Consider the following 20,387-nt stretch of genomic DNA (forward strand, 5'->3'; position numbering starts at 1 on the left):
CCCAGCCTCCAATTTCCTGGATAAGTGGATGGGGGAGTCAATAAGGGAACACTTCCCCCAAATAGGTAGACCATGATTCACTGACTGCTTTAACAACTAATTTAATGCAACGCTGTATGCACGACTCAGTGAGTTAGTATGTGAGAGCTGTTTTTATCTGCAAATGAAACTGTGGTTTAAGTTTCGACGAAATGGGATCGTGGCATTATTTTCTTTCAGGTCCTATTTGTGAGGATAAAAATAACTGTCCTTAAGACAATGAATTTTATCTACACTTCATGCGCTTCTCCTTATTACATTTATCATATCCGCCATCATATCTAGCCACCCATCATCTCCAACAGATCTTCTAAAGGCACAGTGAATACCGCTCATGGATTTGGGAACTTGGAAGTTCCTCCTTAAATTTCAAAGTAGACCATTAAGACAGCTTTTATACTTGAAGTTCTGAAACTAATTCAGAACGAGCTATTATAATTACTGTAAAAGCCAAGTTGAATATTCTCTTGGTTAGCAGAGTCATTAAATAACTAAGGGTACAATGTATGCCTTGTTCGTCTATAGCAGAGGGAAAGAATAAAGATTGAGGACTAACTGAACAAGAATCACTCCCATTAACTAGTTCTTTTGTGCATGCTATCACACGCAACCCTCCCACCCCACCCGCACTCCCACAAGCCCTGCACCAAAAATTCAAAAAAGGGAAAGACGGAGAGCAAAACCTGACACTTTTCACAGCAAGGCCTCACTTAGCTCACATCAGGAGGATCACTGCTGCCTCGTGTAAGTAAGAATTCGAGAGAGTGGAGTGTGCCCTTTTAAGGACTGGGACTTTGACCATTTCTGATGGCAACCTCCCACAACATGTATTGTGGGTTTTTTCAGCAGAAATTACCAATGCCGACAGACCATACCCCGATGACTCAGGCATTCACAACGAACATCCATGATCACACCATACGATGTTGTCTGCTGCGCCTCTAAACCAGTCTGTCGCTTCCTCTGCTGCTCACATACCTCTTTCTAATACTCCCTCCCTCTTCACACACCCCTTCTGACTGACAGCTTCTCACTCACCGTGAACTGAAAAACCAAGATTGTTCAGAACCGGGTGTCAAGTAAGAGTTAAGAAGGCACTGAAAGTAAGGGTGAGGAAATAATTATGGCCTTCGAGGCGGCAGCTCTGTGACACAAAAAGGTTCCTCTCCTTACAGAACTTTCCCATCTCTTACAGCATAAGCTAAGCTTTCGAAGGTGATGATGTGAGACAGCTATCTTCAAATAAGCGGCTTTCTTTTGGACAGACCCTCTGGGCAGGGACCAAGGCAGATATTCCAATAGCCTCAGGGTTTTCTGAACCCAAAACACAATGTGTCAGGGAATGACTCCCTCCCACGGTTGTTTAACCTCACGTGGTTCCATGAAGCACGTCCTGACCATTTCTGTACGTGTTCTTCAGTTTGATCTTGACTGCACTGCTGAGACAGGAAGGGTCAGGTTCATTGCCCCAGATGACAGATAAGGACATGGAGACTGGGGTAAGCTGAGTGATTTGCCCACAAGCAAACAGTTGAGTACGTGACAGGGTTGGACTCCTGGGTTCTCATTCGGGGCTTTGCTCACAACACCAATACTGCTATGGATCCCTTCACCTTCCCTCTGCTCAAAAGGACACTAAGCCCTTCCTCTGGTGACCAAGACTCCATTTCCTTTGGGCTTGCTGCTTTATTGCCCTAAGCTCTCTCTGCTAGATGTCCTTAGGAATCTTGCTCATTTTTCTGGCGGAATTCAAAACCCTCTGATTTTATTATGTTGAGGGTTGTCAGTGAATTAAAAATTCAACAAATGTATGGCTCCAACTTGCCATCAAAAGTTAACAAATGTCACTAGTAAGGATGTTTCTCAAAAGCGGACACTGAAGAATACATCCCAGCAGATACCTAACAGCTCATTTTGTGTCATGGCAGCGTGAGAAATCACTTCCTCAAGACATTCATTAACCTTTCATTTCCTCCATAAATAATCAGTCAGAAATGTGGCTCATATTTTAAATTAATCGAAAACAGCCTTCTCTTTCTCTCTCTCTCACCCTCTCCCTCTCTCACCCTCTCTCTCTCTCTCTCTCTCTTTCTCTCTCAGCCCTTGAAATGCATGGAGAGCTTCTAATGCCAGCATGATATTTAAATATGTGGTTCTCGGGTGCGTGGGTATCTCAGTCGGTTAAGCGTCCAACTCTTGATTTGGCTCAGGTCACGATCTTATGGTTTATGGGATCGAGCCCTGCATCAGGCTCTGTGCTGACAGCATGGGCTCTGTGCTTGGGATTCTCTCTCTCTCTCTCTCTCTCTCTCTCTCTCTCTCTCTGCCCTCCTCTCTCTCAAAATAAATAAATAAACTTTAAACAAACAAACATACATACATGTGGTTCCACTCCTCTGGGCCAGCTTAAAAGTTATCTTCTCCAGGAAGCCTTCCTGATCCATCCCAGCAGACCTTAGATACGTTTTCTTCCTCTTCTCCAAGAACATAGAACAAGTATTGCTATTTGACAACTAGCACATATTAAGGAACCGTGTAACGTACCGCCAAAAATACGGGTTCTAGAGGCAGACAGACCCAGGTTCTAATCCCAGCTTTACTGCTTCTGAGCTGTGTGGCCTTGGGCGTGCTGCTTAAACTCTCTCTAGCTGAGGTTCCTCATCTGTAAAATAAAACTAATGACATTTAATCTGTTAAGTTGTTCTGGGGATTAAATACATGTAAAACACCCAGGACAGTGGCTGGCATATATTAGGTACTCGATGAAGGGCGGCTGTGTTGACTATTACTGTGGCCTTTGACACATATAGTTCGGGTTTGACATGTATGCAGCTTTGTTGTCTTCCCAAGCTGTTTTTAAACCCTTTGATACCTGTGTCCACGATGGAACTTCACACGAACCATAAGCTTAATTGTGCCTTACCCGCATGGGTTCTTTCCAAGGCCTTACTGTTCGTAATTTTGTACTGCTTTTCTTAAAGAGGGCTCGTAAAGTGGTATCGGCTTCAGACCTAGCACAAAACCTTTTTCCACTTCTGGTTGTATCTTTCACGTCTGTGTCACCCCCTCCTTGTCCCCACTCCCTGTATTCGGTACAGTACTTTGTACATACTCAGTACTTAATAAAATGACATTTTATAAAATCCTCAATTAACCAGAATTTGCTCATCTCAGCTATCTGGAAATAAGCTAACGTCAACTATTCAGTCAAAAACTTCCGACTGACAACCAATATATTTGGTTGGAAATTACTCAATCCACTCATATATTTTGAAAGAACAAAAATGCATTTGGTAAACTGTCAGGCTTAGAATTAATACAGCGTTACTCATGAAAATGACCATAAGAATGATGACCCCAAGGCAGGATTTCTCAACCTCGGCCCTATTGACATCTTTTTTACCAGATAATTCTTTGTTTTGGGGGGTTGCGCCACACACTGTAGGATGTTTAGCATCATCACTGGCCTCTCCCCACTAGATACCCTTCCAGATGTGACTCCGAAAAATGCTCCCAGGCATCTCCAAATGTCCTCTCGGGGGAAATCCCCACCCCCACTCCCGTAAGGCATCACATTCAGTACCAAAAGCTGGACAAATGGTCACAAATCTTTCACATTAGGCAGGAAAAGGAAGGTAAGCATTTTCGAAAAGTTTCAATAGGCGAAAGCAACCTCGATTAACCTGAAAATCCCATTAACCCCATTCCTCACGTGTTCTATTCCCTAAGTATTCCAGATAACAACAAAAAAAATGGACTGTACGTTCTATTTTCTAATTTGTATTCCAAGTTCAGCCCATTTTCCGTCTCAGCAGCTAAGTACACAATCCAGTTCATGGGTGGAGGATCATCATCGCTTCTGCCATCTGTTTTAAGTGACAACGATGCAACTGACCTGGAAGTTTAGAGAGCTTTTTCTCCCTCGTCGTTGGCACTCTTAACTTTAATATTAGCCATCCTTCCTATATTCTCTGCCTGAAATTGAAATGTACAGAAGGAACTCTGTTCCAGCTAACTGTGATTTTACTGTATGTAAAAGACCTGACACTTTGTTGATCACTTAAAAGCAATTTGCTCTAGCCCATTGATTGATTGTTGCATTTCCCATTGATTGGGTAATTGAAAATGCCCTTCTTAAATAAACAGGATTTCTTATTTCTTCTGCAGGTTGTGATCCTGGGAAAACATTCAAGAGGTTATCACTACATGCTTGCTAACCTGGTAAGAACAAGCAGAGTTTTTGTTTCCCAAGGCAATATATTCTATTTAGTTTGTGTCGTCTGCGATCATCCAAAAAAGAAATACATGAAGAAACTAACGTGTTCTCTAGACACTTGAAGAAATGAGTCAGTAAATACCAACCCCTGAATGCAATAGCCTTGTTTTCAATTACACTGTCTCTGTTTCAACTGTGAAGCTGATAGTCTCTCCTCATTTAAAACATAGTAATTTGACATGATTCCTCACCAATTATTCTTAGATTCAATTTGGATTTGAAATGTAAACCATCTTACCCAGGTTTGAAATATAACACAAGAGACAGGGGACACAGGAAGCAGACTCTTTCCCCAATTAACCCAAGTACATGTGTCCATCAGTACTGGATTTGTCTTTCCAGAAGCAGACCCCTACCAGATCTTTTCAAACCAGATGCCAGAAGCAGGTCTGAACAGAACATCAAGGGAGCCTGTCAAAGCGTACGGCCCCCTTTATACTTCTAAAAAGACACAACTTGAATCTTTTCCTTCATGTTTCCCATGCCTTTAAAATTTGTGCTATTCTAGAAGCTACCATTTCATTAGGTTAGTTTATAGTTCTTTCTCCAAAAAGCCAATTGGTTTAGGAATTAACAAAATGGCTTCTGAATCAGTAATATCTGTTTAGCAGAGGTTCTGAATAATACCATCTCCATGCAATGAAAGAGAAATGTTAAATTATCACTATGATACTAAGAATCTATTAAATTATTACATAACATGAGTTCTAACCCCGATTTTGTTTCATTAGCACAACAGAATGATGATGATTATAAAGCTCTTGCACCAAAAGAATAGCAACAAAGGTGAAAGATTATTATGATTATGCTCTTAGATTTCTTAAATCAAAGAAAAAATCTTATTTTGTTTTTGATAATTAATATTTTTTTTTTAATTTTTTTTTTCAACGTTTATTTATTTTTGGGACAGAGAGAGACAGAGCATGAACAGGGGAGGGGCAGAGAGAGAGGGAGACACAGAGTCGGAAACAGGCTCCAGGCTCTGAGCCATCAGCCCAGAGCCCGATGCGGGGCTCGAACTCACAGACCACGAGATCGTGACCTGGCTGAAGTCGGACGCTTAACCGACTGCGCCACCCAGGCGCCCCAATAATTAATATTTTTTAAACGAGAAAGGAAATGTTACTTAAACCTCTTTCTTAGGAAGTGGGTTCATTGAAACACTTTATAAGAGGAAGATTAGAGCTACTGCCTTGTAATGTAGTGTGCATCTTCTCCAATAAATTGCTCAAAGTGGAGCACTTCAGACCATTCGGGGGACAAATGAATTGACTCTTTTAGGAGGAGAAATCTTGATTCTTCATTTACATGTGAATGCATTCAATTTGTTTTTTGGGGCAACCAATAAGTAAAGGCTGTTTGCTGACTCATTGGAAGTTAGGCCAGGGCCTGGCAGGAAACACAGATGTCCCAGCAAGGCACCTGAGGCAGTTATTGATGGGATTTTACAATTTCTTTCTCATCAATAAGTATTTTCCTCTCCTTCCTTCCTTCCTTCCTTCCTGCCTGCCTCCCTCCCTCCCTCCCTCTCCCTTTTCCTTCTGTCTGGCCTTATACATGCCAGGGTTCACCCATCACTGACAGCATATGAGATGAGTTTAAGTAGTGCACACACAAACTTTTTTATTATAATGGCCATGTGTTATTTGATATGTGCTAGAAAAATATAAAAGTAGCACATCAAAAGCCAAATGTCATGGATATTATTGTTTCATACAGGGCTAAAGTAGGGATTTACCGACAAACGAATTAATTTCTTAATGTGTCAAATGTGTCATGTAAACAAGAGCACGGGGATGCACACATAGCAAAATCTGGCTTTTGTATATGTGGCTGTGGTGCGTGGACTGCTGAAGTTTGGGAAAGAGCATTGAACTAGAGGTCAGAAGGTTTGGGCTGTCGTACTGACTTTGCTACTAACTAGCTGTGGGATCTTGGGTAAGTCACTTCCACCTCCTTGGGACCTCAGTTCCCTTTACTGTAAAACTCAGACAGGAGTGGGGAGTTCATTGCTGTATTGGTTGGGTCCCTTGGAAGCAGATGCTAAGATACAATTAGAAGTGCAAGACCTTTACTGCGAGTGACGCCTGTGCAAAATAAAAGGGAGAGGGTCGCCAGTGAGAAGGAAGAGTTTCTGATCTCAGCAAAGGAGAGGGAAAGGAAGGAAGGGTGATGAGAAGAGCTTCAGACGGCGGTACAGTTCCGAGAAAGTCTTGGCCAGCACAACCGGGAGCTCCAGTGCCAAGAACCCCGTGCTGCCCCGAACCCATGAGCCACTGCACCACTGCCTTGCTCAGCCATTGGCTGGCAGCTGCCCAGGAAGCACATACCTCCCTCCTGAAAGCTGAGGCAGATCCTGAAACTGGAGGCTGTCAGCTAACTCAACTCCTCGAGCCAGGTTCCATCTTAAAGGGAGATCCGAGCCATGCACATCAGTGACCAGATGATATGTAAAGACCTTCCCCATTCTAGAATTGTAACCGGGCCTCCCTGTTTCCTACCAACAATCCTTCAGATGAGCTTTGGTTTCAACCTGAGACCCAGACCTGACAGAAATGAAAGCCTATGGAGTGACAGAACTGCAAGGGAGAATCATTAGGACAAGTTTGGGGAGAAGAATGGTTAGCTGAACGCCTAACCAGGACTCAGAATCCTGAGACATTGGGTGGAAGCCGACTACGAGAACAAGTGGTCTTCCTTCAGAAAGGACGTTAATACATAGCGTCATGTCAGTCTGCCTAGGGAAAACATGAACTCACTCACCACACTTTGAGCTGCCACTCCATTTTCTCTAGTGACCTACTTTTCATTTGAATTCAGCCATGTTTCCATGAGTCCCTGTACTCTATAGCAAATTGCCTATGGGCAAGAGAGATGGGAACTGTTGTTAGTTTCTGATAAAAATGAGATAGATTATCCCACCATGGTTTCCAGGCTTTTTAAAGCAGATAAAAATACCTCCAAACACCTCCACCAAAGACAGACAGACAGATACACACACACACACACACACACACACGTGCATGCATGCACACGCACACACACTTGCGTGCACACATGCACACACACACACACACACACACACACACACCAAGACTATTTAGAAGTTACTTAGATGGTCAAAAAAGGGTAAGTGGAGCTTAGATGCTTCCTTTCAAAATGAGCCAGCTGGATGAAAGCTGAGAACACATGCACAGGGGAACAAAGTCTAATCTGGGTCTTGGTATAACAACAGTGCAGGACCACTGCCTTCTTCTACAAATGCAAAGTCAAAAACAGTCACAGCACTTACCTAAGCTTTCTGGAATCACCCGCACCAGAGCCCCTGTATGCCCTCTGCCGTGGAACTCCGACTGTCTGGCAAAGACTTCTTTGTGCTGTTACGTGGACTTTCCCCAGCGGTAATCTTAAACTGAGAAGCCGTGGATAGTCCATGAATGCTTCAACACAGGCCTTTCACAGGTCAGGGTGTACGTGTCAGAGCAGACAAATAAGCTGTAGAAAGTTTTAGCTTGTTGAAGTCCTTGGAAGAAGCAAAAGATTCTATTAGAATCACAGGCAGAGATGGGACCCGGTGGACACACAGGCCCAGAAGTGGACATCCCAATGAGGAGAGAGCAGGAAAGTCTCTTACAAAGTCTGTATCAGTTGCTGATGCCATGTTTTAGGGATTGTTCCATAATTAATTGTGGTCTTCTCTTCCAGGACTCTAAGGTGGTAATGTTTTTCCGCTTTAGTACTAGAGGTAAACAGCATGTATACAATCTGTCAGTGAGGCAACCTGTCTCTCTTTCATGGCAAGGTATTTTAAAAAAAAAAAAGTTTATTTTGAGAGATAGAGCAGGGAAGGGGCAGAGAGAGATGGGGGGAGAGAGAGAATCCAAAGCAGGCTCCTCACTGTCAGTGCAGAGCTTCATATGGGGCTTGATCCCATAAACCGTGAGATCATGACCCGAGCTGAAATTAAGAGTCGGATGCTTAACCGACGGAGCCCCTGGATCAGGATCCTTTACGCCGCATTCCCAGGCATGTGTGTATTGTGATTTAATTTTTTCATATGTGTCAATGATAGTCGAGTCACTGTGTGCAGAACCCCAGACTAACAACCCCAGGCATAGTGAAAACAAGCACTAGACCCGGAGCTAGGAAGCAGGTTTCCTGATCTTTAGAATGGAGAGGTAGACCAGATCACTATTTCCTCGAGTTGTTACTTAGACACAAGCTAGTGTACATAAGAAAGTACATAGCAAAAGCCCTTAAAATTACTACTTTTGAATTTATACTAACTGTGTGTTGCAGAACGATAACTACCATCTCAAGTCTGTGATTTTATAAATACCATTCCTTAGAATGAGGGTAAAGTAGATATTTAAGTTAAAGAATTTAGTCAACGTAAAGAAAAATATTAGGTAAATTGTGGCTCAGATGATCTCCCTATATGGCAAAAAACCATAAAGGTGGTATATTAATGACTACAATTTGGGAAACACTCCGAGATCACTTCCGGCTCTACATCTCTTCCCTCGTGGAGGGTCAGTTGGGACCGGAGAAGGCCAGGAGCAAGAGTATAGGCACAGCAGCTAGGACAACACTGAGGATACAAATGGGAGAACAAAACTGGAGCCCTGTTAGGAGTATAAAGTCATAAGCAGACTTAAAATCATTTCAGGTGGGCAGAAGCCAAGAAGGTATGAGTACCCTTTCCCTAAGTTCTAAACATGACTGAGGATCTGAAGGATCAATCCAAACCAACTCGCAGTTGACACAAAGTGAATTGGATCTGGGTTGAGATGGTCCAGCGACAGATGTTCAGCACCCAGCCCCCAAAATAAGACCAAAAAAAAAAACCCCAAGATTTGAGGTGCCAGGGAAGAACATGAACCATAGTGGACTCATTCAGTGCTGTACCAGTTAACCACTTTTAGAAGATCCAGCAGTTTCCCTGCCTAGGTCAAGACTGACCCCAGAGTGGGAGACTGCTGTTGACCCTGCAGGTGGAAGCTAGGTCATGTCAGCTGCCACCAGTAGAGGGCCGCATGAGCAGTCCATCAATAAGGTCATCGCGCTAGGGCAGCAAAGGGAAGGAAGCTAACATATCTTACACTTTTCTCTGCTGTGCCAGCTATTTTCTTTTTTTTTTTAATGTTTATTTATTTTTGAGACAGAGAGAGACAGAGCATGAGCAGGGGAGGGGCAGAGAGCGAGGGAGACACAGAATCCGAAGCAGGCTCCAGTCTCCGAGCTGTCAGCACAGAGCCCAACGCAGGGCTCGAACTCACGGACCGTGAGATCATGACCTGAGCCGAAGTCGGACGCTTAACCAACTGAGCCACCCAGGCGCCCCTGTGCCAGCTATTTTCTATAGACTTCTTACGAAATTTACTCAGAACTCCCATGAGGAGAGACTGACCTATTCACCTCCCCAAACCTTTTAGACATCAGGAAAATGGCTCTGAAAAAAATACATGACTTGCCCAAAGTCTCAGAGCTAATCCGTTGTCAAGCTAGGCTCCAACGTGGGTTGTTCAGACTCCTGACAGAGCACCTTGCTCCTCCCATTTGACCCAGTCGAGCATCTCAGTGAGACAAAAGGCTAGCCCCACAAAGGTCACGGAAGAACACTGGCAAAGATATAAATGCATATGAATGAAATACAAACTATACAGTTATGAGAATAAAGTGATTACAGACAAAAAGGCTTAAAAACCAAGGACAGCCTTGTGCATCTGGGTTTGAAACCTGTCCAAAGGCCATTTTGAAATGCATCTTAGCAGGTACCAATTCTATCTGTCGATCACTCTCTTCTCTCCTGCCACAATCCCTTGTCCTTCTCTCTCTCTCTCTCTCTCTCTCTCTCCTTTCTCTCCTGCTTTCTCATATCCCTTCTTGCTCTTGCTCCCTCTTTTCTCTTTCCCTCCCATCTGCCCCATTCATATTATTAATATGCCAGGAAATAATGGTGGGGGTGAAGGGCACTAGCTTACATCTAGTTTTTTCAAATTTTTACTCAAACAAAAGCACCATTCATAAAACAGAACCCAAAAGAGGCAACCAGCTGTAACCTAAGCTTGAAGAAGTGAACTCTGCAGCTTACTGAGCCCTGGAAGTTACCTGAAACAGAGAAGGGGCCACTTTGTTTAGAGAGAAAACAAGTTTGAGTGAGATGGGGGTCATGTGTTTTGCTTGCCAATAACAACTGTTCCCTTCTCCCTTCCCCTTCCGGGTTTTCTGGTTTTGTTCTCTACTCTTTCCCTTCCTTTGTTCTCCTATTTTTATGTTCTACAAAAAAAAAAAAAAAAATTCAAATGCTCAAAGCCACATGTTGTATACAATGACACCTCAGCAGGGGGCATGTAAACACAGAGCTCACTGGGCTGGAGCCTGGCTTGACAAGCAAAGGAGGTGGGATTTAAGGGAAAAATCCCCACTGGTCCCAAATGCCGGGAACCCAGTCACCTCCCCTGGGTACACAGCTTCTCTGGTGGCAGAGGATTCACTTTCTTCTCCAAATGGAGATAGGATACAGCAAAGCACCAAGGGAATGAGGAATTGGGGACTGGGCTGGGGTCCAACTTCCTACCGGGCATTTAGAAATCCACAGTCTCTTGTCAACTTAAAGTTGCCAACTTTGAGACTCTCATTCTCCCTGTCTAAAAATGCCCCAACCGTAATCACCCATCCCTTTCTCCTTCTCTCTCTCTCTTTCTCTCTTTTTTCCTGCCTGAAATTAACAAGGAAAGACACTCTCTACCCAATGTTCTAGTAAGGTAAATGGAAAGAATTCTGTTTTCTTTCCCAAGCTCTCTCAGATCATGTCCTCTAAAACAGTGCTTCTCAAACTACCTGTGAAGAAGGGCCAGTTTTTTCCCCCAAATCTTCACAGATCAACAAAAGTGCGACAAAAGTAAATTACTAAAAACATGAAATAAACAAAACAAGATAGATAAAATATAAGTGTTACATTTAATAGCCATAATATCACCCTGTCAAACTGCTATAAAGGTTTATAAAGGCTTGCTTTCTAGTTCTTCCCTTTTTTCATCTCTGACTGCCAACAAACAGCAGACCAGCACCAATCCACATATACTTCGGGCAATACTGCTCTAAAGATCTTTATAGTAAGTTCTTCTTCCTCTGTATCACTGGTATGCCCAATACCTTGTTCACTCCCCTGCAAGGAAGACAGAGGGTAGTGTCCTTAAGAACCTTGTAGTCATAATGCACAGACAAAACTTGTACAGCTTATGATAATTAGCCTGGAGATATAACAGGTAGTAGGAGAGGGAATGAAGAGAAGGCAGAGTATCAAGAATCAAAACTCCAGGGGCGCCTGGGTGGCGCAGTCGGTTAAGCGTCCGACTTCAGCCAGGTCACGATCTCGCGGTCCGCGGGTTTGAGCCCCGCGTCAGGCTCTGGGCTGATGGCTCAGAGCCTGGAGCCTGTTTCCGATTCTGTGTCTCCCTCTCTCTCTGCCCCTCCCTCGTTCATGCTCTGTCTCTCTCTGTCCCAAAAATAAATAAACGTTGAAAAAAAAATTAAAAAAAAAAAAGAATCAAAACTCTGCATAGCATGGCCAGAAAAGGTCTTTCAGAAAGGTGATTTGGGGGGCACCTGGGTGGCTCAGTCAGTTAAGCGTCCAACTCTTGATTTCGGCTCAGGTCATGATCTCATGGTCCATGGGATCGAGCCCCGTGTCAGGCTCTGCACTGACAGCATGGATCCTGCTTGGGATTCTGTCTTGCCCTCTCTCTCTGCCCCTCCCCTGCTCATGTACGCATGCCCTCTCTCTCTCTCTCTCTCTCTCTTTCAAAATGAATAAACATTTTTTTTAAAAAAGAAAAGGTGACTTTGAAACAATGATCCAAATTGTAAGAAAGATCCAGTTATATGAAGAATCAGAGGAAGTTCATGTCATGCATAGGGAACAGCATGTGTCAAGGCCCTGAGGCAGAAAAGAGCTTGATACCTTCTCTGAACTGTCAGAAGGCAATTTTGGCTAGAGCAGAGTGAGTTCCAGATTATGTAAGGCTGGTAAGCCTGGTTAAAGAGTTTTAGCTTTTTTCAACAGTGACAAAAAACCACTGAAGAATTTCAAGTGGGGGGTGGGGCATGATCTGATTTTTGCCTTAAATAATTCAGTGTCAAATGGATGGATTTTATGGTATTTAAATTATACCTCCATATAACTATTAATAAAAAGATCAGTGGCTATTTTTCCCACAAATAGCACTTATATCAACTTGTAATTATTTGTATATTCATACTAATAATTCTCACTGGACTAAAGTGCCATGAGGTCAGGGCAAGTTTGATATGGCTCGCCATTTTACCAATGGATAGCACTTAAAAGGTTTCAAAGTATGTTGATTGGATTAGAGAATAAAATGCAAGTGAACAATACAAAGCAACCTATAATCAAGTGCTAATTGATGTGGTGTCATCTTCAACTCCACACACAACACCCTCCCGAGGGAATGGACCTGCTCCTAGAAAAAGACTTGTGCTTCTCATTAGCAACCTGATAACTTGAGTTACCACGATCACTGTGCATTTCCCTGTTGAAGCATCACCCGCATGAACGATTCAAATAACACTAAAGACAGAGCCAGCCTTCATCCAAATCGTGAGATAGATACTTGCCCTCGGCAGCCTCCCAATCCTCATTCTATTGCTTTTATCTTCCCTACAGGCATGCCACCTTTCCCATTTCTCACCCATAATCTACCATCAACTCAATGAAAGTCATCCAACTTATCTTGTCTCTGTTTTCCTTTCTGTACAAAATGTACCCTAAGAATAGTATTATGTGAAGGAAATCTGCACATCATATCTGGAAAACAAGTGCTCTAAAAGGAAGCTTTGAACATATTTATTTGCAACTCTCCATTATCCATACGGCCAGAAGGAAACTGAATTACAGTATGTATAAATCAAGGGAGACAGGATAATACTAAAGTCATTTGAATCTTTGCAAGACTGACTTGTCTGGCTATTCTCAAATCGGGACAATCTGTGTTTGGATGCCAATTGTATAACCAGTATCTGTATAAAAGATGGCCTTGGAGAATAAGACAAGGGTGGCTTACAAGTCCCCAGATGAACTGCATAGACACAAAAGTCACAGTTGGTTTTATAAAGTTGCATTCAGATGTGGGCAACAGTACATCTGGATCAGACAGATGTGACGTGGTCAAGAAGTGATACATTGAGGAAATAACACCAGAACTTAACGAATCCAAATGAGTAGTTTCCCTCTCAAAGGACTAACTCCTGGAGACAACATCCATATTTCTAACAAACACTGCCATTGTTAGTTACACAGAGGCAAGTAGTCAACTGCGCAGATAGCTAAACCATTGAAACTGAGAAAGTAGAGTTTCAACTCATCCTATCTGTGAGCACTATGATTGCCTCCAGTCTTTCTCTGCCTTTTCTCATCTCCTTTCATCTCTCCCTCTGCACACTGTTTTTGGCCAACCAAAGGAAAAGGCAATTTGCCAAAAACAACAACAATTTTAACCAAACAGAACCGATAAGGTAAGTCGTTAAGTTTATAAAGGCTTGCTAAGTCGTTAAGTCCAGTCTAAGCAAAAATCAGAGGACCTCATCATCACATCTAGTTATTAAAATCCCTATGAAATAGTGTCTTTGCTGAGGATTTGAGGGGAGTCAGGCCTCAATTTTCAAAGCATCGTGGACTGTGCTTGTCTACAACTACAATAGAAATATGTGAAAGAAAACAGAACATGTGTTAAAACGATTGAGCAGAAATGGAAGGGCAGCTAAGAGCCAGGCACTTTCTGCTCTCCAGCCAACAGCTCTCTCCTAACTCCCTTCTTATGCCCATTGATCTTCACTGTTTTATTTTATCTGTTTACCTATTTTACCTGTAGTGGTCATTTCTTTTACATTAGTCTTTTATAAAGGATTTAGAGGTACTTGGCATTTATTTCCAGACTTGAGGCGGGTGTGTTGCCATTTCAAAAAGAAAAATCTAACCATTTTAATTTTTATAATCTTGGGGACAAGGAAGCTAAGACTGTTAGCGGCCATTTGAACCATGGAATTTAGCAATATCTGATACAAAAAGAAAATTCCTTTTCTTAAGTTTATGTATTTTGAAAGAGAGAGAGAGAGAACAGGGGAGGGGCAGACAGAGAGGGGAGAGAGAATCCCAAGCAGGCTCTGGGCTGTGAGCACAGAGCCCAAAACGGGGCTCAATCCCGCAAACCGTGAGATCATGACCTGAGCCAAAACCAAGAGTCGGACGCTCAACTGACTGAAGCACCCAAGTGCCCCAGAAAATTCTTTTTTTTTTAAATTTTTTTTTATATTTATTTATTTTTGAGAGACAGAGTGAGACAAAGTGAGAGTGGGGGAGGGGCAGAGAGAGAGGGAGACACAGGATTGGAAACAGGCTCCAGGCTCTGAGCTGTCAGCACACAGCCTGACGCGGGGCTTGAACCCACAGACCGTGAGATCATGACCTGAGCCGAAGTCGGACGCTCAACCGACTGAGCCACCCAGGTGCCCCGAAAATTCTTTTTTAAAAAAGAGTTTTAGAAATAAGATGATAGGGTCAATGACTTATGCCTATTAGGCAGAGCCGCTTTCTCTATAGCCCCCTCTGTACCATTCACCTCTTTTCCCTTTTCCTCTTCTTCCTTGATACCTGTTGATGAGCTCTGCTGTGTTCACGTCTTTTCAGAGAGTTTAGGGAGAATCTAGTCTTGATTGCCTCAACCTCAAGGACGTGGGCTGTTGCATCTAAATGCTGGACACCGGGGAGACATTCAGGCTGTAGAATCTAAGACATTACAAACAAGCAAAATGTACACAAACGAAACAGAGGGCGACCAGAAGACAGCCAACTCTTAGCCTTAAGCAACAGGATGTCTCATCTCCCTAAATACCTGTTACCTCCTTTCTGTTTCTACTATACTTCTCTTCTCCCCATTTTGTCTGTGGGGCTGTGTTAGTACTTTCTGCCCATACGGATGGATGAGGCTTCGGGGCAATCGGTAGGGGCCAGTGTCATGTAAGTCTGGCCACCAGAACAGCTTGAGGTGACCTTCCCCTGGCTTGATTTGTGTTGCTGTGGATGCAGTTCATCCCACAAGGACAGCAAGGCTGATTCCAGTCTGAGGTGCACCAGAACTCATTTCCAGGCATGTTTGTCATAAAACATGGGTTGACTGAGAAACTTCTAGGTCCACAATGGCATGGTTGATGTGTGGTAGAAAGAGGGGTGCAGGGTATGCCTATGGAGATGTTTTCAAAGTATAATATGTTTACTGGAGAGGAAGATACCCAAGCAGGAATACATGGGGCATACGTGACAGAATGAAGCCTTCTGGGAGGAAGTGGGCATGACTGGTGAGGTAAATTTGAGCTGGACCACTCCTTTTAGTATCCCTGCCAAGAAAAGGAGAGTGAGGGAACATCTTTCTGGAAAGAAGTTGTATGGTGCGTAACCAGACTGAAGGACTGACTCTTACGCCTTAGGACAGATGTGAGAGTGCTGGGATACTTTCTCTCTCCTTCCCTTTTGTTAATTCAGTGTTGCCATTTTACCATGCTATGGATATTAGGAAAACAGGAGTGTGACACTTATCAAAGCGTGAGGGGTGCAAGAGATACTGCTTCTTAGTGCAGGTTGTAGCCATCGGCCCCGAAGACGAGGATGGTGACAGAAGCATTCTCAACCCCCTTCTTTCAAGGAAAGGAGCTCCACTTGTCCCGTCCAGGCTTTTAAGACACAGGACAGCATGAGAGGGGCCACTCTTCAGCCCCTCCGGCAGGCAGGTGGGCAGCTGGTCAATGTTCTTGTGTAAAACTTGTTAACTGACACATGTGGTTTGGCACAGTGAGTGAATTAAAGCCATTTGTTAAAATTTTGTCCCAGGCTCTTTATTTGTATATGTGTTATGGGGAGGGATTGGGGAGTTGGGAGACAGCCCCAGTTGGGGCTTCTACTAGACTTCATACAAAGTAAGTCTCTCGGCTGATCGTGGTGTGAGGGCAGCAAAGGGGAGAAAACAGTCTTAGCTTCCTTCATGAAAGAGGACTTTGGGACAAAACTCATCCCAACAAGTTAATGTTAATTTTTTTAAAAGGTGGGGTTTTTTGATTATCAGAAAGGAGGAATGATTCCCAGTGATGCAAAAACTACTTGGCTCTTTGTGCAGTCTCCATGGACTCATGGCCCGCTTTTGAAAGGAAGAAAGAAGGGGCCATGAGTAGTAACTGGAAAAGCTGGTTCACTAAAATATAAAGAAAGGTGAATTAAAAGAAGTGGGGGGAGGGATGGTGGCTAGAGAGGTACACAGGGGGCCCTGTGGGTATTGCTTACATTTTTGCGTTCGGTTTGTGAGAATCTGTCGGGTCATGTATTTGAAGATATGTGCACTTTTCTATATGATTTTTATACTTTAATAAAAACTTAGAATGCAAAAAAAGAAAACTTTGGGGAACAGGTGTATGCATTTATCAGAACTCATCAAGTGCTACGTTTAAGATTTATATATTTCATTGGATGTAAATTTTACCTTGAAGAAAGAAAAGAAAAGAAAAGAGCTACATTTAAGATTTGTATATTTCATTGGATGCAAATTTACCTCAAAGGAGAAAGAAAGAAAGAAAGAAAGAAGAAAAGGAAAGAAAAAGAATTACAAACAAATACTGAACTCTAGTTAATGATCTGCCTGCCAAAGTCTTTTAGTTTGAAGTATACTAATATCTACAACTTACTTTGAAATGCATCCAAAAACATGAAATGGATTGATGGATCACTGGGTGTTATATGTAAGTGATGAATCACTAAATTCCATTCCTTGAAACCATGATTACACTATATGTTAACTAACTTGGATTTAAATAAAATTTTTAAAAATAATAATAATCAAAACTTTGAAGAAAAAAAAAGAAATGGATTGATGGATGGATAGAAAAATACTAATTTTAAAGTCTGAGTTGAGACTATATGGGTATTCACTATACAGTTCTCTCAATTTTTTTGCATATTTGAAAATGTTACATTAAAATGTTGAACAAGATAGTGTGAGGAATGGAGGAAGAATTCTCCCCATTTCTTTATGAAGATAAATGTTGGCTTCAGCCCATTGAGGACCTAAACGCGTCCACTGCAACTAGCAAGAGATAGGTATCCAGCAGAAATAGCACAACTCCTGGGAGAAGTGTTTCAGGAGATAGCAATGCCCAGTGGAGCTGGTGGCACCCAGGCAGAGATGGCTTGGTGTGAACCTGAAGAGATTCCTTTACGAGGCTTAGGTGACAGAGACACCAGATGGTAACTAGAGCAAGAGAAGAAGAAAACGGTGGGTGATCCGAAGTAGATGTCGAGACTTGTTTATAAACACATGAGAGACATAACCTGGGTTTGCACCATCATATACAACCAAGCTGTCAGTTTCTCTCTTTGGCATTTCTTTAAGTCACAAATGTTGAAAGTACTCATCATTAGAATCTAAAGCAATCTGCTGTGTTTGGCACATTAAGCTGAAGAAAAGGATTTTATACCTCTAGTCAGGGTCAAACGTTTCAACACTTTCCCAGTTACAGGAAGCATTGTATTTGTACTCAGTGAAGAAAGACTAAAAATACAGGTAAATGAAACAAAACATTTGCTTGAAGTTGGCACCTGTGTTTGTCCTTGCAGGAGCTATACTAAATAAAGACACAAAGCACTAAAATGGAAGAATGCATATTTTCTGCATCGTGCCTGTAGTTTCGGAGACATACTGCCTTAAGAATTAGCCCATATCCAGCATTTTTTTTGGTACTTGTCGTCATCGTCCTTCTTGTTTTTGTAATTGAGATGTAATTGACATATAACATTATGTCCAGGGTTTTCTTGATTGTTGAAGAGTGATCCTGGGAGAAGGCCCTTCCATCTCCTCCTCAGCATTCTAACCAACAGATACGGTCAGAACTCACGACCTCCAACATTAATGATTCTCTTTCGATCTCTTTCTAGGGTTTTACCGATATTTTGCTAGAAAGAGTCATGCATGGGGGAGCCAACATTACAGGATTCCAGATTGTCAACAATGAAAACCCTATGGTTCAGCAGTTTATTCAGCGCTGGGTGAGGCTAGATGAAAGGGAATTCCCTGAAGCCAAGAATGCACCACTAAAGGTAATGTTCCATGACATGCAGAAACCTTAGGCCAGCTTTTCACAGCATCTCAGTGTGGCCTTTATATATTTACGGCCTTCCTGTGACCAAGTCGTCTTCGCTCAGAAAGGTTTCAAGGATGCTAAAACCAAATTGCAGGTGCCACTGCTGCATTTGAAAACTACAATTGCAAATAAAGACGCTAAGGAGAAGGAGGTCTTTTAAAACCTGGGGCTTGGGAATGTTAACTAATTTTTTAATGAATTTCATTTGTAACATGCTCATAACAATTTACAATATTACAAGAACCTGAGTTGGGCAAAGAGTGGGGGCAGTGGGAATAGGTAAAGAAGATTGATAGCCTGCAACAGAAAATTAGATTTTACATTATTTATGTGATTACTTTGTGTTAATAAGTTTCATGAATCTCAGTACACCCGAGTGAATTGGGCTGCAATACAGAGTGCATGGTGCCTATACGTATATTGAGCAGAAATGTTTTCCTGCCTGGAAAAGTATCTTTAAAAATAATTAGATTACCTATGTTGCTCATTTTCATGAAATCAAAATAAGAATATTAAAGGTAGAAAGTCATGCTTAGAGTGCACATTTTTCACATGTGTTCCCCTATGACTAGAAATCCTATTATTTAAAAATCAGGAATTAAAACAGATAAATTAGGAAAAGTTATTAGTGTAACACAAAGGATCCATCAAGGGTATGTTTTAAGTAACCATTCCCTTGGTGCATTGGTTCAAGTATGAAACTGACTTTAAATTCTTCTTTCCTTATATAGTGAAAGTATGTATGTACCATAGCTGTGGGATCCTTGTGATCAAGAACAGGAATCAAAGTACAGTTAAGGCCTTTCCCTAAAAAAGGAAAAGGGGTGAATATTTCTTTTCTCATGGTTTCAAGATACCCATCCTCACATTCTTCCTGGCAAGAATAGAATAACCAAGAACAATAGAGACATGGACCAGAGAAGAGACACATTCTGTATCACCTAGTCAGTTTCACCCTAAATGAATCACATCAGAACATAATACAAGTGGGCCTTTACTTTATACAATTGGTATGTTCTAGAAAAGTTGTGCATTAAACCTAATTTATTCATTCATTTAAGCCACTCACTAGTTAAGTGGTATTCTGTTGTTGTAGTGATTATAGTATACATGCCAGATTTTCGTAGGCAGTCCCATTTTAAAACATTCTGTCCCATGGTCAGATCAGGTGTCCTCGGATGTTTCAGCAAATATGGTCTCAATCCCTGTGATGTTAGGGTTAGCGTTCACAGTCAGATCTTTTTTTTTAGGATAATTATTTTATCTGGTTTTTATTGAGATATAATTGACATATAGCATTATATTAGTTTTAGGTATATAGCATAATGATCTGACATATGTATATATTGCAAAATGATCACCGCAACAACTTTAGTTACCATCCATCACCACCGTAGGTACAATTTTTTTCTTGTGATGAGAATTTTTAAAATCTACTTCTCTTAGCAACTTTCAAAAACACAATCAGTAGGGGCACCTGGGTGGCTCAGTCGGTTGAGCGTCCTATTCTTGATTTTGGTTCAGATCACGATCCCAGGGTTTTGGGATCACACCCCACATCAGGCTCCATGTTAAGTGTAGAGCCTGGTTAAGATTCTCCCTCTCTCTCTCTCTCTCTCTCTCTCTCTTTCTCTCTCTCTCCCTCTGCCCCTTTCCCCTTCTCATGTTCTCTCTCTTTCTCTCTTAAATTCATACATACATACATACAGTATTGTTAACTATAGTCACCATGGTGTATATTACATCCCCAGGACTTACTTCTTTTATAACTGAAGTTTGCACCTTTGACACATTTCCCCCGTCCCTTACCACCCATCACCCATCTCTGGCAACCACAAATCTGTTCTCTATTCCTATGAGTTCAGGGTGA

At 42.2% G+C, this 20,387-nt stretch overlaps 1 protein-coding gene across 2 annotated transcripts in view; it reads left to right on the forward strand.

Annotated features, from left to right (window-relative positions):
• GRIA3 (glutamate ionotropic receptor AMPA type subunit 3) overlaps positions 1 to 20,387 on the forward strand; it is a 267,194-nt gene that overhangs the window by 161,303 nt on the left and 85,504 nt on the right. For both annotated transcript variants that reach the window (XM_047844668.1, XM_047844667.1), the window contains exons 6-7: positions 4,207 to 4,260; positions 18,312 to 18,473. In XM_047844668.1, the coding sequence (XP_047700624.1) occupies positions 4,207 to 4,260; positions 18,312 to 18,473 (216 nt within the window). The remainder of the gene's footprint in view (positions 1 to 4,206; positions 4,261 to 18,311; positions 18,474 to 20,387) is intronic.

The sequence above is a fragment of the Prionailurus viverrinus genome, chromosome X (assembly GCF_022837055.1).
Source record: "Prionailurus viverrinus isolate Anna chromosome X, UM_Priviv_1.0, whole genome shotgun sequence".
NCBI classification, from domain to species: domain Eukaryota; kingdom Metazoa; phylum Chordata; class Mammalia; order Carnivora; family Felidae; genus Prionailurus; species Prionailurus viverrinus.